Source organism: Ictidomys tridecemlineatus, chromosome 3 (assembly GCF_052094955.1).
Source record: "Ictidomys tridecemlineatus isolate mIctTri1 chromosome 3, mIctTri1.hap1, whole genome shotgun sequence".
In the NCBI taxonomy this organism is placed as follows: domain Eukaryota; kingdom Metazoa; phylum Chordata; class Mammalia; order Rodentia; family Sciuridae; genus Ictidomys; species Ictidomys tridecemlineatus.
Window position 1 is genome coordinate 20,882,886 of NC_135479.1, and position 21,737 is coordinate 20,904,622.

General features: G+C 46.1%; 2 protein-coding genes across 2 annotated transcripts; both read left to right on the top strand.

Moving 5' to 3' along the window:
• The first annotated feature begins 463 nt into the window (after window positions 1-463).
• LOC101956833 (keratin, type I cuticular Ha3-I) lies at window positions 464-5,159 on the top strand. Its single transcript, XM_005321841.3, has 7 exons — window positions 464-811; window positions 1,749-1,831; window positions 2,377-2,533; window positions 3,753-3,914; window positions 4,007-4,132; window positions 4,278-4,498; window positions 4,685-5,159. Exons 1-7 carry the CDS (start codon window positions 464-466, stop codon window positions 4,800-4,802), a joined length of 1,215 nt encoding a protein of 404 aa, XP_005321898.1. The 3' UTR covers window positions 4,803-5,159.
• Window positions 5,160-19,671: 14,512 nt separating this feature from the next.
• Window positions 19,672-20,014, top strand: Krtap17-1 (keratin associated protein 17-1). The gene has a single exon (XM_005321840.3). The coding sequence runs from the start codon at window positions 19,691-19,693 to the stop codon at window positions 20,012-20,014; it is 324 nt and encodes a 107-aa protein (XP_005321897.1). The 5' UTR covers window positions 19,672-19,690.
• The last annotated feature ends 1,723 nt before the right edge of the window (window positions 20,015-21,737 follow it).

Consider the following 21,737-nt stretch of genomic DNA (forward strand, 5'->3'; position numbering starts at 1 on the left):
AAAAGATACACAGGCAGTACCTATGCTTTTCCATTTCTTCAAGGGGAGCCAGAATCTTGCTCAGGAGTCAGGGCCCTCACGCCAGGTGATAGAGCAGCAATCCTGTCCCTGGACACGCCACACCCAACTAATGAAGGCCAGGGCTTTCATGAGTCCAGTTCTTTGAAGCCACACCACGAAGCTCTTACTTCATGACGCACAGGCATGGTGGAGAGTCCTGACTTAGGGAGAAGCCCAAGTAAAGTCTTTTATGAGGTGAGGGACTCTTCTGAGGAAACACATAACAAGCAGAAGGGAAGGGCTTTGACGATCACCAAATGAGCACAAAGAAAAAAGGGCTGCCTTACAGTCCACACCCTCCACAGTGAGGGTATAAAGGCCCATCCGGGGAAAGGAGACCCACAGCGCTGTGGCTCGCCTTGCATTCTGTCTTCAGCCAGACACCTCGCTCCCTCCCAGCACCATGCCTTACAACTGCTGCCTGTCCAACGTGAGCTGCCGCAGCAGCTGCTCCTCCCGGCCCTGCGTGCCCCACAGCTGCCATGGCTGCACCCTGCCCGGGGCCTGCAACATCCCCGCCAACGTGGGCAACTGCAACTGGTTCTGTGAGGGCTCCTTCAACGGCAGCGAGAAGGAGACCATGCAGTTCCTGAACGACCGGCTGGCCAGCTACCTGGAGAAGGTGCGCCAGCTGGAGAGGGAGAACGCGGAGCTGGAGGCCCGCATCCAGGAGCGGAACCAGCAGCAGGACCCCTTGGTGTGCCCCAGCTACCAGTCCTACTTCCGGACCATCGAGGAGCTCCAGCAGAAGGTGAGGGGCGGGCACCATCGTGTTCTCAGCAGGAGGCTGTTGGAAGAAGAACATCCTAGCTGCAATTCGGAAACCATGTGAATTCCTGGGTCCACGGGAAGGTTGACGACTGGCCTTGCTTTTGTGTCTTGGGGGCTCATCTACTTTCAGACTTGGGCCTATTAGGTCTGAGTATTGGTGTAGAGTTAGTTTAGGTGAAAATAGCAGCACTTCCGATAAAGAAGCTGTTATTTAAAGCTGTCTCTGAATGCTTCCATGTATTTCCAAGCTCCAGAATTATTACCCTGAGGTGAAAGAAAAAGAACTGAGCTGGAGAAGAAAACGAAGCAAATGGATTAGGTCATTTTTCTCTCTCCCTCCAGTGCTCTGATCTCTGGTTATCTCCCTCTTCTGGACACTGAATTATCCCAATTCCATTGTCCTAACCTGGATGTGTCTGGGATCGTACTGGTGTCCAGTATTCAGTGAAGGGGTAAAAAATGGTTGGTTAAACCCAGAAAGATTGGAAATGATGTTGGAGGGAATGGTACCAGGTCATCTCAATGGCCAGGAGAGCATGGCAGACTCCCTGGTACAGCCCCTTGCAGCTCCTAATTTATATATTTATCTTCCCTTCTCAGTTGAAAGTATCTTGAGGGCAGGATTCACATTTTAATAAATATGAATTGGTATCAGCTTTTCAGTATTGCTTATCAGGAAAGGAAAAAAAGAAAGATCACTTGCTGATATTTTCTTTGTGTGTTTCAATTTTTTTTTCAAATATAGTTTCTAAAATATTTATTGAGCGCCTATTGTACACCAATAGCACTTCATAGTGTTATAGAAGATACATTATGACTTCTCATTTTGATCCTCCCATGGAGTGGATTAGTCGAGATTGCCATTGGCAAAAATAACCAAGCCCTTGCTTATTTGAGAATGTTTTTGGTGCTTCCAGATCCTGTGCAGCAAGTCTGAGAACTCCAGGATGGTGGTGGATATTGATAATGCCAAGCTGGCCTCCGATGACTTCCGAACCAAGTGAGTGGGCAAGTTGGGTATTGCTTATTTTTCTGCTCTTTCCTCTCTCTGTTCCCTTAGCCTGTCGACAACACTGACACACATCGACCAAGATGTTCTCCAGATGTTTCCCCACCATCCACAGAGCTCTTTCTCACTAGACTTTGGAGATCCCTCCTCCTGGCCTCCAACCCCTTCCTCTTCCTCTTTCTTCTCTCTAGAGAGTAATCCCCAATCACAGGGCTTGCCAGTGTAGATAGCATGGTTCTTCGACATCCTGCTGAGCGCAGAACTCATGAGAATGTGGGAAATGTTTCCACGTTCTCCTGTGGAAACCTCACCGTTCATGGGATTTTGTCCTCCTAAGTCCACGGGTTCTTTAACAAAATAATTGCCGGTGAATTTTTCTCCAGGACCTACTGCTAGGTATTGAAAACCCAAATGAACAGGATGGTTGTAAGAACCACTAAACCTAATTTCTAGTTTTCTGACCAACCAAAATCAAAGCAAAGTCCAGGCCAGGTGTATTCCTGCCCAGGCTGTCCCTGATCCTCCTCTGGTCACAGGTACGAGACGGAGCTGTCCCTGCGGCAGCTGGTGGAGTCCGACATCAACGGCCTGCGCAGGATCCTGGACGAGCTGACCCTGTGCAGGGCCGACCTGGAGGCCCAGGTGGAGTCCCTGAAGGAGGAGCTGCTCTGCCTCAAGCAGAACCACGAGCAGGTGACGTTCCCTAAAGCACTGTCAGGATCCAGCTCGCCAGGGCTTGTGTCCAACCGCCACGGGCTGTGGGAGAAGCTGTGGGTTGAGGTTCCATTAGCTCAAGAAACTATTCTCCCAACAAAAAGGGATTTCTTTGTAGAGAATGAATAATGTAAAAATCTGAGATAGGAGATTAGGATTTCTCTACCAGGGGCGGAAATGAGGATGAAGGAAGTTGGCCAGCTCCACCATGAGGACAGGTCAGCGATATGCAGCCACAGGACCTCTTCTGTGCCCAAGTCAGGCCACATACTGCAGTCATTTTGTAACTATCCAGTTTGTAACTGGAGTGGGGAGGATGGCCTAGGGCCACCAAGCTGAGAGAGCCGAGCCAGAAACCAAATGCAACTGTCCTCATTCCTATCCAGAGCCCTTTTTGCTATTCATCATGACTTGGAAGAAACATGGGGTAAAATGCTCCCCATCACTGGCCAGTTATTTGCACACTGAACAGACATTTGCAAACCTTAAATCCCAGAACAATGTTCATGGGGACTGTTAATATTAGATGAGAGCTTATTTTCTACCAGACATTATGCTAAGCCTGTTAGAGTTCCAGAGGTAGTTCTTGAAGACGAAGAAACGGAAGATTCCAGAAGCTTCTAGAGTTGTATTGTGAGTGGTAGAGACGACACACAATTCAAATCTACCTGATATCCATCTAAACCCAAGTACCAAGCTCGGTGAAGAGATTAGCAGTGAAGTGAACAGATATTGATTTTCTTCAGCATATTCTAACACTGGTAGAAATCAGCAAATCACCAAGTCTGTTCTATTCTAAGATGGCAGATTTTGAAGTAGGCATTCTTTATTTTATCTTTAGCTAGACTTTGTCTTAAGAATCAGACTTAAGATACTCTGAGATATTATAGCAATATGGACTTCCAGGGATTAGAATTTAAATCATGGTCAACCATGTCTCAGCTCTGAGATCAAATGACCACACTTCTCTAAAAAAGAGGTGGTACAATAAATCTAAAGGACAGGAGGTCCTGGGCCTGAAGACCCTTTGTGAAGTGGAATACACACAGATCAGTCACTGAATGTCGGAGCTGTTCAGCAAGGTCAGAGGGAGCAGAACTGGTTGCAAACTTAAAAATGATTAGAAGTTAAATTGCATTTATCCAAGGAAAGACCAAGATCCTTCGAAATATTTAAAATTATCCCCTCCCTCCATCAGGAGGTCAACACCCTGCGCTGCCAGCTTGGAGACCGCCTCAATGTGGAGGTGGACGCTGCCCCCACCGTGGACCTGAACCAAGTGCTCAATGAGACCAGGAGTCAGTATGAGGCCCTGGTGGAGACCAACCGCAGGGAAGTGGAGGAGTGGTTCACCACCCAGGTGAGCATCCGAGCACCTGACCACTTGGGACCCAAGGCCCCAGGGCTCTTAGGGCAGGGTCTGATCCTATCTCCTCCCCTTGGGTGTTTCAGACTGAGGAGCTGAACAAGCAGGTGGTGTCCAGCTCAGAGCAGCTTCAGTCCTACCAGGCGGAGATCATCGAGCTGAGACGCACAGTCAACGCTCTGGAGATCGAGCTGCAGGCCCAGCACAACCTGGTGTGTATTGCAAAACTGGGGAGGCAGAACCACCTCTGGGCCTCACACTCTCCTTAGCCCTTGGAGCTTGTGACTCTGCAAGCCCATGGACAAACCCCTTAAAGGGGGGAAGCTCTCTGACACCCCTTTATCTTCCCCACCACAGAGGAACTCTCTGGAAAACACGCTGACAGAGAGCGAGGCCCGCTACAGCTCCCAGCTGTCCCAGGTGCAGTGCATGATCACCAACGTGGAGTCCCAGCTGGCCGAGATCCGGGCTGACCTGGAGCGTCAGAACCAGGAGTACCAGGTGCTGCTGGACATCCGGGCCCGGCTGGAGTGTGAGATCAACACGTACCGGAGCCTGCTGGACAGCGAGGACTGCAAGTGAGTGCAGGGCTACTGATCCTTTCATTGGGACACATGAAGTTGCAGTGGCAGTGAAAAGTCTTCCTGATGGAAATGGCTTATCATTTCATGCTGTAGGGTGACATTCTGACTTAAAATGCTTTTATTGTCTTATTCCTTCAGCCCATTTTATTCTAACTTGTTCCAATGGTTTTATGTCACCAGACTTCCCTGTAATCCCTGTGCCACAACCAACGCCTGCGACAAGCCCATTGGGCCCTGTGTCTCCAATCCCTGTGTCACACGATCTCGGTGTGGGCCTTGCAGCAATTTTGGGCGCTAGAGGCCCCACTGCCAGGAGGAGGACAAGGACTTCAGTCACATCTCAACTCCAACAATGACCACACCAGACAAAGGAGAAACCGTTTATCACGGCAGCTCTGACTTTCCACGGCGTCTCCTGGTCTGATTCTCCAGCACAGGAGAGTGCAGAGCCTGTCTTTTGAGTCACACACAGAGATCTACAACAGGATCAAGTAGTAACTACTGTTAAATGACACATTTGCACGACATGTTATGTGTTGGCAAAACTTATCTAAATGCAATTTGAAAATGATGATATTAAGTGTGGTACAGCTGCTGGGATGCTTGTGCAACAGAACATAACTGGACTTAATCTTCTTTGTCACACTTTTGGATTTTGGTGATGTAATAAAAATCCTTTGTTAATCCTCCTAATAAACTTATTCTGGCATGGAAATTATAGTTGTGTGTTTCATTCATAAATTCCAAAATTGGCTTCCTTTTATCTCTAAAGAGTACCCAGTGTTTTTCCATCAGATGAAAGTATTCAACTTGATACATGGTCTGTGATTTCCTTCAAAGGAAAAGTCCCCACTGGACATCACCTGTCAATCCCCCCACCCCCTTTTTAAGCTGAGATTGAACCCAGTGGCACTTAACCACTGAACAACATCCCCAGTCCTCCCTCAATCCCTCCCTCCCTTCCTTCCTTCCTTCTTCTTCTTCTTATTATTATTTGGGGCATGAGTGATTAAACTAAGGGGCACTCAATCACTGAGCCACATCCCCATCCCTATTTTGTATTTTATTTAGAGAGAGAGTCTCACTGAGTTGCTTAGCACTTCGTTTTTTGCTGAGGCTGGCTTTGAACTCACGATCCTCTTGCCTCAGCCTCCTGAGCTACTGGGATTTTACAGGTGTGCATCATTGTGCCTAGCTCACCTGCCAGTCTTGATAAGCACTAGAATAAGCAGAGCAGAGTGATCCATGCAGGTTGAGGTGATGGTGGTGACCCTGGTCAGCACTAGTTTGTACAGGAGATGACATCTAAGTTGTGACTTGCAACCTGAGAAGAAACAGATCAGAGGGAAAGAGCCTTCCTTCCAGACAGAGGAACCAGAAAGTCAAGAGTGGAAACGAAGCTGATGCCTTTGAAGGAGGTGAGGGAGGGCCAGCGTGTCTGTGGCGATGAGCTGGGAAGGGGAGGACCTGACTTTATGTGAAGTGAAGCCTTGGCAGAGTTAAAAGGATGAACTGATTGACAGCTTTACTAAATGGAGTGCTTGGGTGGCTGAGTGGGTGTAGGTGTTCTGAACGGCCCTGTTGGAGGCGTTGGGGTCGTAGATGACAATGACAAGTCAACTGTGTTGTTTTGTTTTGTTTCATAGAGTCACTGACAGCTAACCGCTGCTCACATTCCTCATCAGAAACAGGGAAGTCAGTAAAGTGCCAAAAACTACAAGGATTGCTCAAACTCGAAGAAGATACGATCATGATGTGGCCTGCCCGGGTCATTGCGAAACTCATGCCCAGCCTTGCCTGGCCTCTGAGCCCGCTGCAGGTGTGTGGAGGCAGCCTGCTCTCACTCTCGCTTTTACTGCATGCAGGGACAAGCACCCGTCTCAAGTGTAAAGACCAGGGAAGATTGACAGCTTCCTCAATGACATATTTATAAGAAACTCAAAGCGCTCGGCAGTGGCCGGGACATGTTGGCATGTACCCGAGATGACTTTATGTGGCAGCACCAGTGAGGTGAGTGGCCACCCTGGTGAAGTAAAAGCTTGGGGTGTGACACGTTGGAACGCGTGTGTTTAAGGTTTTAAAGACGGTCAAAAGGTGAAAAGGGCCCTGTGTCTCCAATCCCTGGGTCACACGATCTCAGTGGGGGCCACAGGCTTGAAAAGACTCCTTTCCGTTTCGATCAAAGCTGTAACCTGTCTCTGGAGCTCAGCCCTCAGTGTGGTGTGTGGCCTTTCTGAGCCTCAATTTCTTAAGCTATAAAATGGGGGAATAATAATCACCTCATTGCTTTAATCTTTCAAAAATAAAAGATGGAAGGAGAGTATGCTGTTCAAAGCTAACCCAACACTTGATGCAAAGGATGTGCTCAGGAAATAGAGTTTCTGTATGCTTCTGTAGGGACCCTGAGGAAATTGTGTTTTTATGTCCTCATCCCTTTTCCTATTGCTCATGACAGAGAATCCACATCCTTAAGATTTAAAATTTTGCTGACTCAATCCATTTGAACCCAGGTGGAAACCTGGTCTCAAGTTCTCTTGAGTTGAGGGCCACCAAGGGGGTGGATGGGACAAGAAAGTGAGAGATCTGACCTCCAGGGCTGAGAACTGGAGAGAAATGAATTCAGATGTGTGTGTGCATGCCGGCCCACGCATGGATGTACAGCAGCGTGTGTGCGCGAACTCGTGTGTGCACGTGTAGGTGTTGTGTTAGGAGGAAGATCCTGCTCCCTTCCTCCTAGTATGATCATGATAATTATTCTCGTAATAACTTCATATCTGCTCTTGCTGACTCCATTGCTGGTTGGTTGTGGAATATGGCTGGCTGGTAACTGCAGAGAAAAATTTGAGAGAAGGTTGCTTATGAGTATCTTGGATGCTGGGAGCAGAGCTGTGGGTGGTCCACGGGTCAAAGAGCCAGGCAGGGTGGACAGACAGAGGTCACCTCGACAGGCACTGCTACAGGCTGCAGGGTAAACACAATTATATACCAACCCAGAGTGAAGTCCCTCTGAGAAGGGCAGACTCTGGGGGTGGAGGACAAAGATGAAAGAGTTTCAAGTCTGTTCTTGATAAATGCTCAGTTAGATTCCTTGCCGGAGGCAGCGTATCTTGAACAGAAATGCGGGGATACACACAGGTGGGCTGGTGGAAGGGAGCTATTCCCCAGTTGAGAAATACGTGGGCTGGGGAAGCATCCAGAATCTTGCAGGCAAGATACAGTAAGCTCTCTTTGGCTTTGGATGCCAACAATTTTAGAAAATCCCACGTCTGCCTTACTGCTATGCACTGACTGAGGGTTTGTGTTCATGCTCTGGAAAGAAATGTAGGGGGAAGAGAGGAAGGAGGAGGAGGAAAGGGAAGAAGCAGGAGAGGGAGAGACCAGAAAGGAAGGAGGGAAGAAGGAAGGAGGAAGGAGAAAGATGGGGAAAAAAGAAAAAGAAACAAAGGAAGTTTCTTCTGTAACAATTTGTAAATTGTCAGTTTGTCACTTGGTCTCTGTTGGCCCTGTGTCTGCCGTGACGTTGCCTTCCCTTCCCGTTTCTCATCCCATATTGACTCCTTGGTTTACTGGCGTTACCTTTTCTAGTTCTGTCCTCTGGTGTCTGCAGGCCATCATTTGCCCCTCTTCTCTAGCTTGGCCTCTGGGTCTTGGCCTCCCAGTGAGGTCTTTATGACCCATGGGGGTCGTTAGTGAATAAGAGCAAGGCTGCCTGCTGGGGTGGATGGAGCCACACAGGTGTCTGGTCTTCCGCTTCTGTGTACTCTGGAGCTTTGCAAAACTCCTAACGAATGCATATGGCAGTCTCTCCACAATCACGCATCCAGGCCATTACCCCCCACTAGATTAGCCCTCAAGTCAGCTAATTTAAATATCTTCGAAGATTTTTCACATTTAAAAACTGATTCGGCAAGGCCTGGGGAGGTAGCTCAGTGGTAGAGCGCTTGCCTAGCATCCCTGGATTCAATCCCCAATATGGAGGTGGGTGGTGGGGGGCAGCTGATTCTTGCAGTGCATTAATGACAGGCACATAGGAGGAAACACACCAGGTGCTCAGCTAATAATTTACAACATACCTGCTTGATATTAATAGCCCATCTAGGGCAGATGAAGAAATGAAGCACAAAGAGGTGGCTCGAGTCATGTCATGCAGCAAAAATGTTCTCATTTATCGACGGAAGGTGCACTTCGGTGACTCTGAGAAGAGCAGGGAACAGGCAGACACATGAGTAACTTTTTCTGATGAGAAAGGAGTAATCCGTTTTCTCTTAACCAGGTCACCGTGTTCTTTGAAGGTGATGACTTATTCCGACATTAACAACCGTGAGATTCATAGGATTAGGCATGAAACTTCATTCTGAAAGAACTTTGGTGATGAGGATAGAGTTACAGAAAGCAATTTTTGAATCATGTTTAGTACAAAAGAGAAATTAAGAACTTAAGTGACTCGACTACACGCTAGTTGAACTCATGCCAAGAGTGTTTCCAGTGCTTCTCCAAATGCTTACAGGGAGATCTGGAAAGTCTCCAGGCACACTCTGGTCATGGTGGTGCTCAGGGACCCAGCCTTAGCCTTATCCTTACTGCTCCTCTGTGGGAGGCCAACCTTAGGGGTGACTGAGTTACACTCCCCAGCTGGGTGCTGAGGCGCTCAGTCACAGAAATGGGTGTGTCTTGCTACAGCCCCATGAGTGAAGCTACGCTCACCTGTTCCTTTGTAATCTAACCCCTTGCCCTGTTTAGGATAGAATCTTCCATGGAAGTGCCTTGTGTGTGTCCCCTTCTCTTACTGTGCCCTTGGGTGTGGCCTACCCAGGTGTCAGTCAGCCTGCTGACAGTGGACATCATGAAGATACTCAGCCCCCTGAGACCTGACCCCTTGCCTCATTTGAATAGCTTCCCTCAATAAAAGGGGTCAGCGCGTGCTCTCTCTCGCTCTCTCTTTTCTGCAGACCCTTAAGGTCAGAGGAGCCGTCACAGCAACCCCAAAGAAAAAGGTATTTGTGTCTCTTGTGTGGTTATTTCGTGCAGCCCAGTTAGCCCAGTTTAACTAGAGTGACCCCTGAGCCTTTTAGTCGCGAGAACACAAACCCGGCACTCCTCCCTCTGGAGAACTGGGTATCTCTGGCTAGACATAAAGCTCCAGGGGCTTTTGAACCAAAGTTGATCAAAGGTAATAACATAAGGTATCCTTTCTAGAAAGCTTTTTGGATTCTAAAATTTTTTTAAGTAGTGATTTAAAATGATAAGGAATATAGACCTGGTGGGGAAAAAAACAAAAAAACAAAAACCCAGCGAGCCTTTTGGTTAGACTAAGGCATTCTCTTAAACTCACACTAATTGCATATCCAAGTAAGTAAGTTGATTGAAAAATACCAGTTCATATTTATACCTAGATCTAAGAAAAATCTTGGATTCACATACACGTTGGTAGTATCATAAAATGTGACAAGGATAATCCATGATTTGGATTTGTCTCTGGGAAGAAGAGATTTGAATGAGAATGAGTACGAAAACCAAGGAAGTCTTTAGCGTTACCTCTCATCCTATCTTTATTTGATTTTAAACCCACTTAGAGTGAAATACCAACAGCCACAAAACCTTGGTAGCACTAGTTTAAAATACATCTTCTCTGTTATTTTTTTGCATCAATCAGAGTAGGCAAGTTTACAGTTACCCAAGTTACAAACAATGCCTCCCCCCCCACCCCGTTTCCCAAATCTTCTCGGAACAAGAGTTTATTTCTTGCTCAAACTCTAGGTCCCACGTGAGTAGGAGAATTCTAAGCATTGTACTTCTCTAGATCTCAGGCTAGCAGTGGCCCTGACTCTAGAAACTTCCACGCAGCTGCTTGGCAGGGTTAAGAAAAAGGGCACTGGCTCATAAAGCTTCATTCTGGAAGTCAACACACTTCAGTTTCCAAGTAGACAGAACTCCAGTACATTCCTGCCATGTTCTTGAAGGAAAAGAGAACTATTTGGTGAATAGCAATGAGGATCACCATATTCACTTTCCTTGGGAATATTATTTATAGCAATTGTCATGGTGAAATGATGTGTGTTTCCCCCAAAGGATTGACATTTATGCCAATTATGTCTGCCAGTGTGTTGGGGACACTTCCATACAGAGGTCTCTTTATATTCATGGTCTGGGTTTTTTTTTTTTTTAAAATCATCCAGATAATGCATAAAACAAGTTTCCTTATAGGGTAGGGTCCTGATGATGAGAGTGGGAGGGCTGAGTTTCTTTCTGGGTCACTGTAAAACAAGGGTGTGGCCCGTTGGAGACCCAGTTTTATGGGAGGAGGGTCTCCTAGAGATGTCTCTATCCTGGGTGGCTCCTGGAGTCTGTCTTCTGTTTCTGTCTCCCTGAGAAAGCATAAAGACTGTGATTTAAGTTTACCAAGTTCAGTAAATGCCCTTGGAGGAGGAGCAGCCTCAGTGCTCACTTTGCCTGTACTGTTACTTTGTTTGGTGATGATTATTTGGAGGTTCATCTCTCTTGTCTGTTCTTTAGTGTGTGTGTGTGTGTGTGTGTGTGTATAATATAATATAATATAATATAATATAATATAATATAATATAATATAATATAATATAATATAATATAATATATATAAAAGCACTAGGATTTAAACACAGGGGCACGTACCACTGAACCATATCCCTAGCCCTTTTTATTTTTTATCTTGAGACAGAGTCTTGCTAAGTTGCTTAGGGCCTTGCTAAGTTGCTGAGGCTGGCCTTGAAATTGTGATCCTCCTGCCTCAGCCTCTGAATTGCTGAGATTACAGGCATGGGCCATTGTGCCTGGCTTTTTGATATTTTTAAGAAGATTTAAAATTTTTTTAAGTATAGCATATCCCCTCCATTACATACACAGCCCATGAAGGAGCATGGGTTGGAGAAAATTAACAATCACTACCCTGGCCAGGTGATCAAAGTAACAGCAGCAATGGTCAGTCAAGCTGACAGGGTCAGCCCTTACCATGATGTGAAGCACTGACACTCTACCTCTGTGATCTTCCTCCAAAACCCAACCCCAGTCTCACCAGGAGGAAAAAACCTCAGAAAAATCCCGGTTGAAAGACACTGCAAAATCCTTGCTCCAAACCCCTCAGCCATTGGAGTCTTCAAGAGCAAGGAGGGTCCAAGGAACTCCACAGCTCAGGGAACCAAGGAGGCACAGTGGCTGGATACAATGTGGGTTCCTGGGTGGGATCCTAGGACAGGAGAAGGACACGGCACAAGAACTAAGGACACATGAACAAAACGTGGACTTAATTAGCAATAAGGGATGAGTACTGGTGTACTTGCGGTGACAAAGAACATGCACCAAAGTGTAAGATGTCAACAGGGGCACGGGATTGAGGGACCCTGGAACATTCTGTATCTCTGCAAACTTTCTGTAAATTTGAAACTATTCTAAAATTTTAAAATAAATAATTAATGGCGTAAAAATGTATAGCATATTTGGTTGTTTGCACCACATCGATTAATCTAAAGATCCTAGCCTGCCACAGCATCTGGAATACAACATACGTAGTTGTTCTGTTTGATACGGGAGCTAGTAGTCTCCCGTGGCCATTTCCATATAAATGGGTAACATTAAATGAAACTAAAATTTTAGTTTCTTCATCACAATAGCCACGTTTCAAGTATTCAGTGGCCACAGGCAGCTGGTGGCTACCATATTGGGCAGTGTAATACACAACATTTCTATTACCGGAGAACATTCTATTGCACAGTGCTGCTTCTAGATCCAAGATTGAGAGGAGCAGTGATTGGCAATGATGACAGGTGGAGGGTGACAGGGACCCCAAAGTCCTTGAGTTGACACTAGAAGGCCGTCTCACATTCAGTTACAATTCTATTTATTTAGCAGGTATTTACTGATTCCCCAGTCTACAGTAGCCACTGTAAGTTGGTGAATGAAACAGCCATGGTGGCTGTGTCTCTGTCACTGTCCAACTTGGAATCCCTTGCAGATATTCTGAACTGAGGGCTGGCCTTCAGACAGACAGGTAATGTTCTGTGGATCTCTTAGGAAAGCCAGACACAGAAGGAGGAGGACAGGCTTCGGAAGCACACAGATTTGGATTTGAATGCAAGCTCTGTATCTTCTACTTAAAATACGTGCCCTCCATAAGCCTCAGTTTTCTCATGTACAAAGTAAGAATGGGCTGGGAGCATAACACAGTGGTAGAGCACTTGCCAAGCATGCAGGAAGCCTTGGATTCAATCCCCACAGCCATAAAACAACCAACCAACCAACCAACCACAGAAACAAAGGGAAAATATGAACTTTTATTATACATAGCTATCTCAAATTTTAATCAAGAAAACATATAAGATGCCTAATGCAGAGCCTGGCCGGTGCTGATACTGTGCCTCCTTTGCATGATACGGTTAATTGGAAACATGATTTAAGTCAGTGCTATGTAAATGTAGTGATTTCTCATGTCAAACCAAATTTTTGTGTTATTGCTTCTGGGGAAACCAGCATGAGAACCCATCTTGTGAGCATCTCTGAAAACAACAGAAAATCCCTAAACCACTAGAAAGTACCTGTGTAAAGCCCTCAGGTGAACACTAGAGGACACCAGAACAGAGGGCATGCCTGGGTTTTGATGACCTCAGCATCCCGTTCTTGCGCAAGCATTCATTTACTTAGGGCACTGGGGTTCTCCAATTAGGAAAAGTAAGACACTTTAAAACAACAACAACAACAACAAAAGAGTATCTTCCACACACCACAACAGATTCTTGACAGGTAACATCATTAAGTATAAAAAAATGCAACCATAAAAACTAGAAAAAATAAAGTGAACAGTTGTCTGATTTGAGGATGGGGAAAGAACTTTTGAAACATAAAAGTTGCAAGAAGAAAATAAGAAATGGATTTGTTCACATAGACAGAAAAGTCTGTGCATAGACCCAATTAAAAGGATAGCCTGGGACAAATTTTGCAACCTGAATAAGTGACACAGTACAAAAGTGATTACTTTGCATAAAGTTAGATCTTATAATTAAATTAGAAAAGATGAATAGCTTAATTAGAAAAATCAGAAACAGGTCACTTCCTAAAGGAGAAATAGCAAACTGTGAAAAAAATGCCCTAATAATTAAGTAAGTACAAATAAAACACTACAATATAGAATTCACGATTGGCCTATGCAACTGACAAGGGGATTTAAAAAATTATATGTGATTGGTATTGGTGAAAGCACTGTGAAACGGACACAAATGGGGACAATTTTCTGGAGAGTGATTTAAAAGTATTCATTAATGTCATTACAATTACTAACATGCCTAAGGGCTCAGTAGTTACATTTTTAGGAATTTATTTGAGGGAGAAAAGAAATATGTAAGATTCATATTGAAAGAATTTCTTAGTGTTTTGCTTTTAATATTGAAAAACTAGAACCAACATGTATATTTAATAGCAGGGAAGGTTTATATCAACTTGGAAATAGAAATTCTCATATTTCACCATCAATATACTCATGAACATTTTCTCAGATTAAGTATGATATTGATATGCAATATACAAATAAAATTGTATATGATTTTAATTGCAAAAAAAAAATATGAGAGAGGATCCTAGGTGTTAATTTTGTTCTGCATTTTCTTTGACTGTTGCTCTTTCTTCATGACATGGGCAGTAGTGGGGACTTTATAGTCATTACTCCCAGGGTGGGGTTGTTACTAAAGTGAGAGGCAGCCCTTAGGTTAGACAATTCAAAGTAGATTTTGAAGTTAGGAGAGAATGGACAGTCTGAGTTTACATAGAACTCACTCCTCTCTCCCCATAAACTGGAATGAAATAAATAAAGTGATTTTTGAGAAAAAAAAAAAGTTCCTGCATTTTTAATGTACCTTAGAAAACAGACTTGGAAATTTGTACCTGAGATATATGTATATATTTATCTACATTCATATAAATATTTATATGCAGTTCTTTAGACTAGAACCCTAAAAGGAAAACTAGGATACTAGCAGTAAATATCTTTGTTGTGATTATAGGTTACTTTAACTTTCTTCTCTCTTTTTTTTTGATTTTTTAGAAATTTCACAGTAAGCAGGTATGAAATTTATAATATAAACACTTAGCAAATGGCAACCTGAAAAATACTTACAAATTCTAACACGGATAAAACTTTTGTTTCATTTTATTATTTCATTTCATGTCACGTCATTTTTTTCTCTTTCTTTTTGCAACAAAAAGGTAATAACTTTATTCTGTAAAAATATGTACAGGTTAATAAGAAAACACGTGGACCTTTTTCTAGCTAAATAAGTAAAAGACACAATTTCCAAAAGAAAAGAGGCACCATTAGTAGGAAGATCTACGGGAACGTGTACCTCCACTCCTCTGTAGTAAAACTTTCATTTCCTATTCACACTTCCTATCAAAGAAAAGGACTAACCACCCAAGAGAAAAATGGGTGATGGAGATAAAAAGATAATTACAAGACAGGGAACATAAACAGCTTTCGAGCATATGAACTATTGCTCAATTTCATTCACAATAATAGAAATGCAAATTAAAACTCTTGCAAGATCCTATCTTCCTCCTATCCGATTGGCAAGGTCACATCCCTTGATAATGTGTTTTGTTGGTGAAGAATGAGAAAACATTCTTGCACATTGTTCATGGGAGTGGAGATTGGTACAATCTTCATGAAGGGTGATTTGGCAATCTCCATCAAAATAACAAATGCAAAGATCCATCAATCTGGCAATTTCTTTTCTAAGAGCTTTTGGCAGGGATGTGGCAAGACACATATGGAATGATTCAGGTACACGTTATTCACTGCAGCACAGTTACAATAGGAAGATACAAAATATTAGAAGCAACTTAAATGGCTCTCACAGGGAGTGATTAAATATAAGTTACTGATAACAACAGAATACTATGGAGAACTTCTTTGTGTACCCATATAGAAGGATCTAAGACACCTTAAGGAGGGGGAGGACCACTGTCAATCACAATGTGTATAGTCCTCTGATGGGACACAGAGCCAGGTTCTTTCTGGTGCTGGCACCTGAAAGGCACCTGCATTTGCTGCTGCAAGTCCAGCACAAAGCCTCTCGAGCAGGGCACTCTCACCTGGACGGAGGAGAAGGGGAGATAAGTCCAGCACCAAGTCCAGCCAGCCCTGGGCCGCCAGGCACGGAAAGGATGGCAGTGAGAAGCGAGGGACGGATAGGGGTCACCCGAAGCTCGCCCAGGTACCAACACCTAACGCACCTCTCACCTGGGCTGACCTCCCCAAAGCCGAGCAAATATAAGAGGCTGCCAAGACCTGGGAAACCAACTGCAACTCCAAGGGAGAAACCAGCTGCGGATCTGAACAGCTGGAGAAGGAGGAAGGGAGGAGTCGTCCTCGGAGAAAGAGCAGGGTTCATGCCCTGTGCCTCCTCCCAAACCTGAGGAGCAGGTTCCTTCTGGGACCGGGACCACTTGCCCTGCAACTCCCTTGGCCCCATCTTTCCCCTAGGCCCACAGGTCACCACTGGCTACCAGAATGCGGCACTACTGCACCCTGGACCCCGCCCCCCTGCACTGCACAGCAGGCCAGTAGGGGCAGGACCGGTCTCAGTTCCCTCCACCCTTCTCCCCGCACAGAGGCTCACTGGAAGCGGGCAATAGTTAGTCCCACCTTGCCAGCTGTGTCCTCTCACTCTCTAGGATTTTGGTTTGGGGCTGTCCCTCTTCTCTGCCCCTCCACTATGGTGTTCCCTAAAAGGTCACTGTTCCCTTGGCCTTAAAAGGGGTCCAAGTCCCCTCTCATGTTGCCATGTCCACTCCCCTGTACTGGCAATAGCAGGTGTGGCCAGTGGAGGTTGTTATTTGGCCAGCAGGAGGACCCCAGCCAACACGTGTCCCTCACCACCTTTTCTAGCCCCCGCACTAAGTTAGACAGCCGCCTCTGGGGTCCAGGAAGGGAGGAAGGGGAGAGTCCTCCACCCCTCTTCACAGAGGCCCCAGCCCACCTGGCCCTCACCCTGGGAGTGAGTGTCTATTGCACCAGTGGAGAGGCAGAGTCACCTGGTACAACTAGGTGAGGTTCAGGGGACCCAGGTTCTCTGTGACCACCCGAGAGGAGGGGCAGCTCACCCAACCCTTTCTGCTTCCATGCTAGACCTTTCCCCCTTTTCTCAAAGGGGCAACTATAAGGAGGAGCCCACCCCTGTGACCCCTCCCCACTTGGAGCTCCAAGTTGAAACCAAGGTTCTGGCTGTAACTTTCCTCTGTTCACAAACTCCCTCTGAACAATCTGCTGCTTTTGTTCAATGTTTCATTCTTGGACATCTGGCATTGTTGCTGCTCTCTGCACCCAGTGTTCATCTTCATCACACCCCCACCCCCACTCCTGCCAACATTCCCTGCCCCGTTCTTTATGGGGAAGGAGGCCTGGGGTGCAGCAGCTGGGATACCCACTACTTCAGTCTCCAGGATACTGTTGTAGAGCGAGGGGATGTGTCCCACATCAGTCACTGAAAATAAAGGGGTCTCTTTATTTCCTATCCTGTTGGGGAGAGGCAGCCATTATTTGTCCCCATCTGGTTTCCTATTTGCAGTTACTTGCATAAAATACATATATTTTGCTATCATTTATGTAATGGACAAAACCACCTGTATCTATTTGCTGGTATGTGTATAATAACTAGTGCTTATCCAACTACATGGGGCCAATCATTGTTCTTCATGTCTATGTATATACAGTCACTCATTTAATCACAATAGCTATATGAGATTGGCACTATTATTACCACAATTTTCAGTGTATAGATGAGGCAATTGGTGCTCAGAGGGAGCAAGTAATTGTGGGAGAACAGAGAGGGTGAGTAGGAGGCAAAAGAGGTAAATGATGGATAGGAAGACGAGGAGGACTTTTCACTGCACACTCCTGTGTATCTTTTATCCTTAGTTTATTGCTATTACAACAAAATACCTAAAACTGGATAACTTTATAAAGAAAAGAAGTCTCTTCAACTCACAGTTCTGGAGGTTTAAGTGCATGATGCTAGTATTGGCTCAGCTCTGGAGTCTCCTGGTGGAATGGCATCACAAATAGCAGGTGCGCATGCAAGAGGGAGACATGATATCACCAGACAAGAAGCTAGAGAGTGGATCAGGGGGAGGGGATCAGGCTTTTATAATAAGCAGTTCTCAAGAGTACTTCTCCAGGAGAGCAGCATTCCCCTGTGGGGGGTGGTACCCAATGACCTAAGGAGTCCCATTAGGCCCCACCTCTGAATGATCCCACCTCTCACATCATCAAACTGAGGACCAAGCTCCTAACACATGAGGCCTTGAGGGACACACTCAAATTTCATCCAAACCGTAGCATCTTGTGAATATATTACCTTTCATAAATAAAAGGATATGTCTGTCATGCACCTTGCTGTATTGTACTCCCGAGAGGTGCCCATCTACAGACATCGTATTGCACAAGAACGTTGGGCTGGGGAAGGGAACATCTGGCTATGGGTCCAGTCTATCCTTAATGTGTCCTCTCTGGAACTTGGTATCATCTTCCACCAAACACAAGTGCTCGGGGTGCATGGTAACGGTGGTATTGAATCACATCTGTGTTTCCTAAACTCTTTGACAGTCCAGCTCATCTTAAAAACTTTAAAGTAGGTAGCTTCATGAGCACATATTCTGATTGAGCATAGGACTGGAGTGCAGTTTGGGGATTTGCATTTTCAAAAGCCACCTCGAGGCAATCCAGATATAAAACTGGGTTTAGAAACCCTGGACCAGATGATCTTTCAGGGCTTCCTCTCAGCTCTAAAATTCCACATCCTGTGAGGTAGTGAGTGTCACATCAGAACCACTTTGCCATTTGCCATTCACGCCCCCACCTTCCTCCTGTCCTCAGTCCATCTATCCCCTCTAGAAGCTGCCTTCCTCCTGGTCCATCTCAACAGGAAATGGAAATGAAAAGGCAGGGCTGTGTCTTTTGATCTTGGTCCCCCCCACCCCAACCTTCCACCCTCCAGTCCCCCACTTACTGGTATTGTACTCTAGAGGGCTGAGCCTGTCCACTCCAGAGCTGCCATTCATTATCATTCCAAGAGGATGACAAGGTACCAAAGCCCCAAATGCCAAGACAGACATTTTGAACCATCTCAGAATTTACACCTGGACCTTATTCCTCTGGGGATTCTAGTCTTTTTCCAAAGACAGTGTGTTTCCTGGGATGACCCTCTGGGTATTTTACATATTAATCCCAAATTCTGACAGGTGGTCTACAAGGTTGGGATTCTTTAAAAGAAAAGAAAAAAGGTGTACAACACTCTTACTCTGATGCTCTATTTTGGATATTCAGCCATTCTTCTTCCCTCCCTCCTTCCTGCATCTCCTCCTTGCATCAAGGAAAGGCCTGTGGCCAGGGGGTGGAAGTTCTCCCCACCTGTCTTCTCCCTTGGGCAGAGAGAAGTCTGAGGGTTCAGATCACTCTGCTGCTGAGAGGGAATGTGGTTCCCCTGCCTTTTGCAGTTTTATGGCGAGTCTTTCTCCATTTCACAAGTCGGTTATTACTCCGTGATTGATGCTCACCGACCAAGCCCAAACAAACATGCGCGGCACACTCCACATACCACACACAGACACAAATATTTGCAGGGCTCACATGGGCTGGGGTGAGATGCTATTTCCACCTGGGAGGAGGCACATGATCAGACCTTCAATCTCGGCCTCTGCCCGTGGCAGGAGGAACCAGAGCCTCCAGCTTCAGCTCTGGTTTCCCAGGACCCACATCCATGACAGAAGGTGCGCTGCTGAGTGTTGGGGTCCTCTCTTAGCCCCAGAGAAGGTGCGGCAGCCGGGCCCCAACTCCAGAGCCCCCATCTGTGGCCAGCTTCCCCTTCCTCTCTCCTTAACCCAGGCTAATGACAGGTCTTTCTGGAAGATGTATTCTTACCCTCTGGACAAATAGCAGTTGGGACGAGTGGGGCTTTTTATGAGTCGAGGTACTCGGGGCTGGAAAATAAACAGCCAGTTAATGAGACGTTCGTATGGAAACGGACATAAATAATAACAAAGCAAACATCCTGTCTCTCGTGCCAACATCCCGGGGTGGGGGGATATAAAAGCTGCTGTCCGGCTGGTCACTTGTCAGACCTGGGGGAGCTCCGGCTGCGTTCCTGACCTGCGAGCTGACCGGCTGGGACCATGGGGTGCTGCCCAGGGGACTGCTTCAACTGCTGCACACAAGAACAAGAATGCTGTGAGGAGTGCTGCTGCCAGCCCTCCTGCTGCGGCTGCTGCGGCTCCTGCTGTGGCTGCGGAGGCTCTGGCTGCGGAGGCTGCGGAGGCTGTGGCTGCGGGAGTAGCTGCTGTGGATCTAGCTGTGGAGGCTGCGGGGGTTGTGGAGGCTGCGGGGGCTGCGGCTCCAGCTGCTGCGGCTCCAGCTGTTGTGGCTCCGGCTGCTGCGGCTCTGGCTGCTCCTCCGGCCCTGTCTGCTGCCAGCCCACACCTGTATGCGACACGAAGTGAAGACCTTCGCCCTACCTACCAAGGAGGCGGTGCCAGCGACAGCCTCCATCTGCTCCAGCTGGAGACCCCTTCCTCTCCAGAGCCCTCCTTGCCCGCAAGACACGGACCTCTCCCGGACTTGTAGACGAGGGCTGGTTCTCCAGCGCCTGCCCTGGTGCTTCGAGGCGCTGAGAGCAATAGCCCAGTTTCTTGGCGAGAAATTAAAACTGGGTCTCAAGGAAGTGAGCCCCGAGTTCAAAGGATGAATTTCCAAGGCCTTATTTGCAAGAAGTTCGATGTCTTGTCACTGTACGTTCTCTCATTCAAGGTGTTTGGGACTGATCTTCCTCTCTAGCTTACTGTTGCTTTGGAGTTTAAAAAAAAAATAAAAATAAAAATAAAACAAAGACCCCCCCAAAAAACAAAACAAAACAAAAAAACCCAAAAGAGAAAACAATAAAAAAAACTTTGTTAACCCCTTAATAAATTCAAGTGTGCTGGCATAACCCCATCAGTCCTCTTGCCTCTTCCTTCAACCCCTCCTGGGACTAGGTTAGGAAAATTTACTCTGGCAATCCAGGCTAGGACTTTTGCAATGTGCTGTGTGGATCGCCTGTACCAGAATCACCAGGGTCTAATTAAAACTGGAGAACCTGCCCCTGCATACAGGACCAGAATCCATAGGGGCTTGGCCTGAGGATCTGTGTTTTTAACAAGAATCTCAGGTAATTCTTTGCATTGAAGTTAGAGATGCATGGATGTATGTGGCAGCTGCATGACATTGGCTTGGGGAGGCTTTTAAGAATACAGAAATTTGGGCCTCACTGCCGGAGGAGATTGTATCCATTAGCTGTAGGGTCTAGGGAACCCTGGGACCTGTATTGTTAAAAGTTCTGTGGTCAATACTGACGCTGGACAAATTTGGTCTTGATTGAAGGGCCTGGCTTCCTTTTGGACAGCAGTCTTCCTAGGATAGTTCAGCAGGAGGCCTTCTGGCTTGTTCAGAACTTTCTGGAAAAGCCAGGGAAGGAGGCTTTGGTAAAAACAGGCTTGGTTCTGAGTGGATGGGATTCCTGTGGCAAGGCTGTGTGAACACAGGTCCTAGGGAAGTTCTGGGCAGCTCAGCTCCTCCTCCAGCCCCAGGCTCTGGCTCAGTTTGGCTTTTCTTGCTTTGGAGCCAGCTGTATTTCTTCTGCTCAGGAGGGGAAGGTGCATATCTGCTAGGGGGCTTGATGCAGGTGTGTGAGCCCAGCTAAGTTAAACCCCAAAAGATAGTTGATTTGGCCTTTTGCTGAAAGTGATCTTGCCCTAGACGAACAATGTTTGTTTTCATTCCTACAAAACAATGCTCCATTGGATAAACAGGAAATCAGAACTATTATATCAATGATTCCTAAAAATACAAAAAGCTATAGAAAAATATAAAGAAGAAACAATAGCCTTCTGAATGCTTAGCGTTTGTTACTGAGATTTATCTTTTGCCAACATACTTACAACTGGAATTATGCTGATTCTACTTTTTTGCTTTTTAAAAATGTTCTGTTTCACTTTTTATGAGTCAGTTTTGTTGAGATACTGCTAGGTAGCAGGCAGACATGTGCAGTGAGCACATGGAGCTTAAAGGTTTAATTCTACAGATAAAGCCTATGTGCTCACTCTCGGCACGTTTTTCTTTGAAGCGACGTTCCTAGGCCACTCCGATCCTGCTGTGGTTTAAAAAACCTAACAGCATGGTACAGCCCTT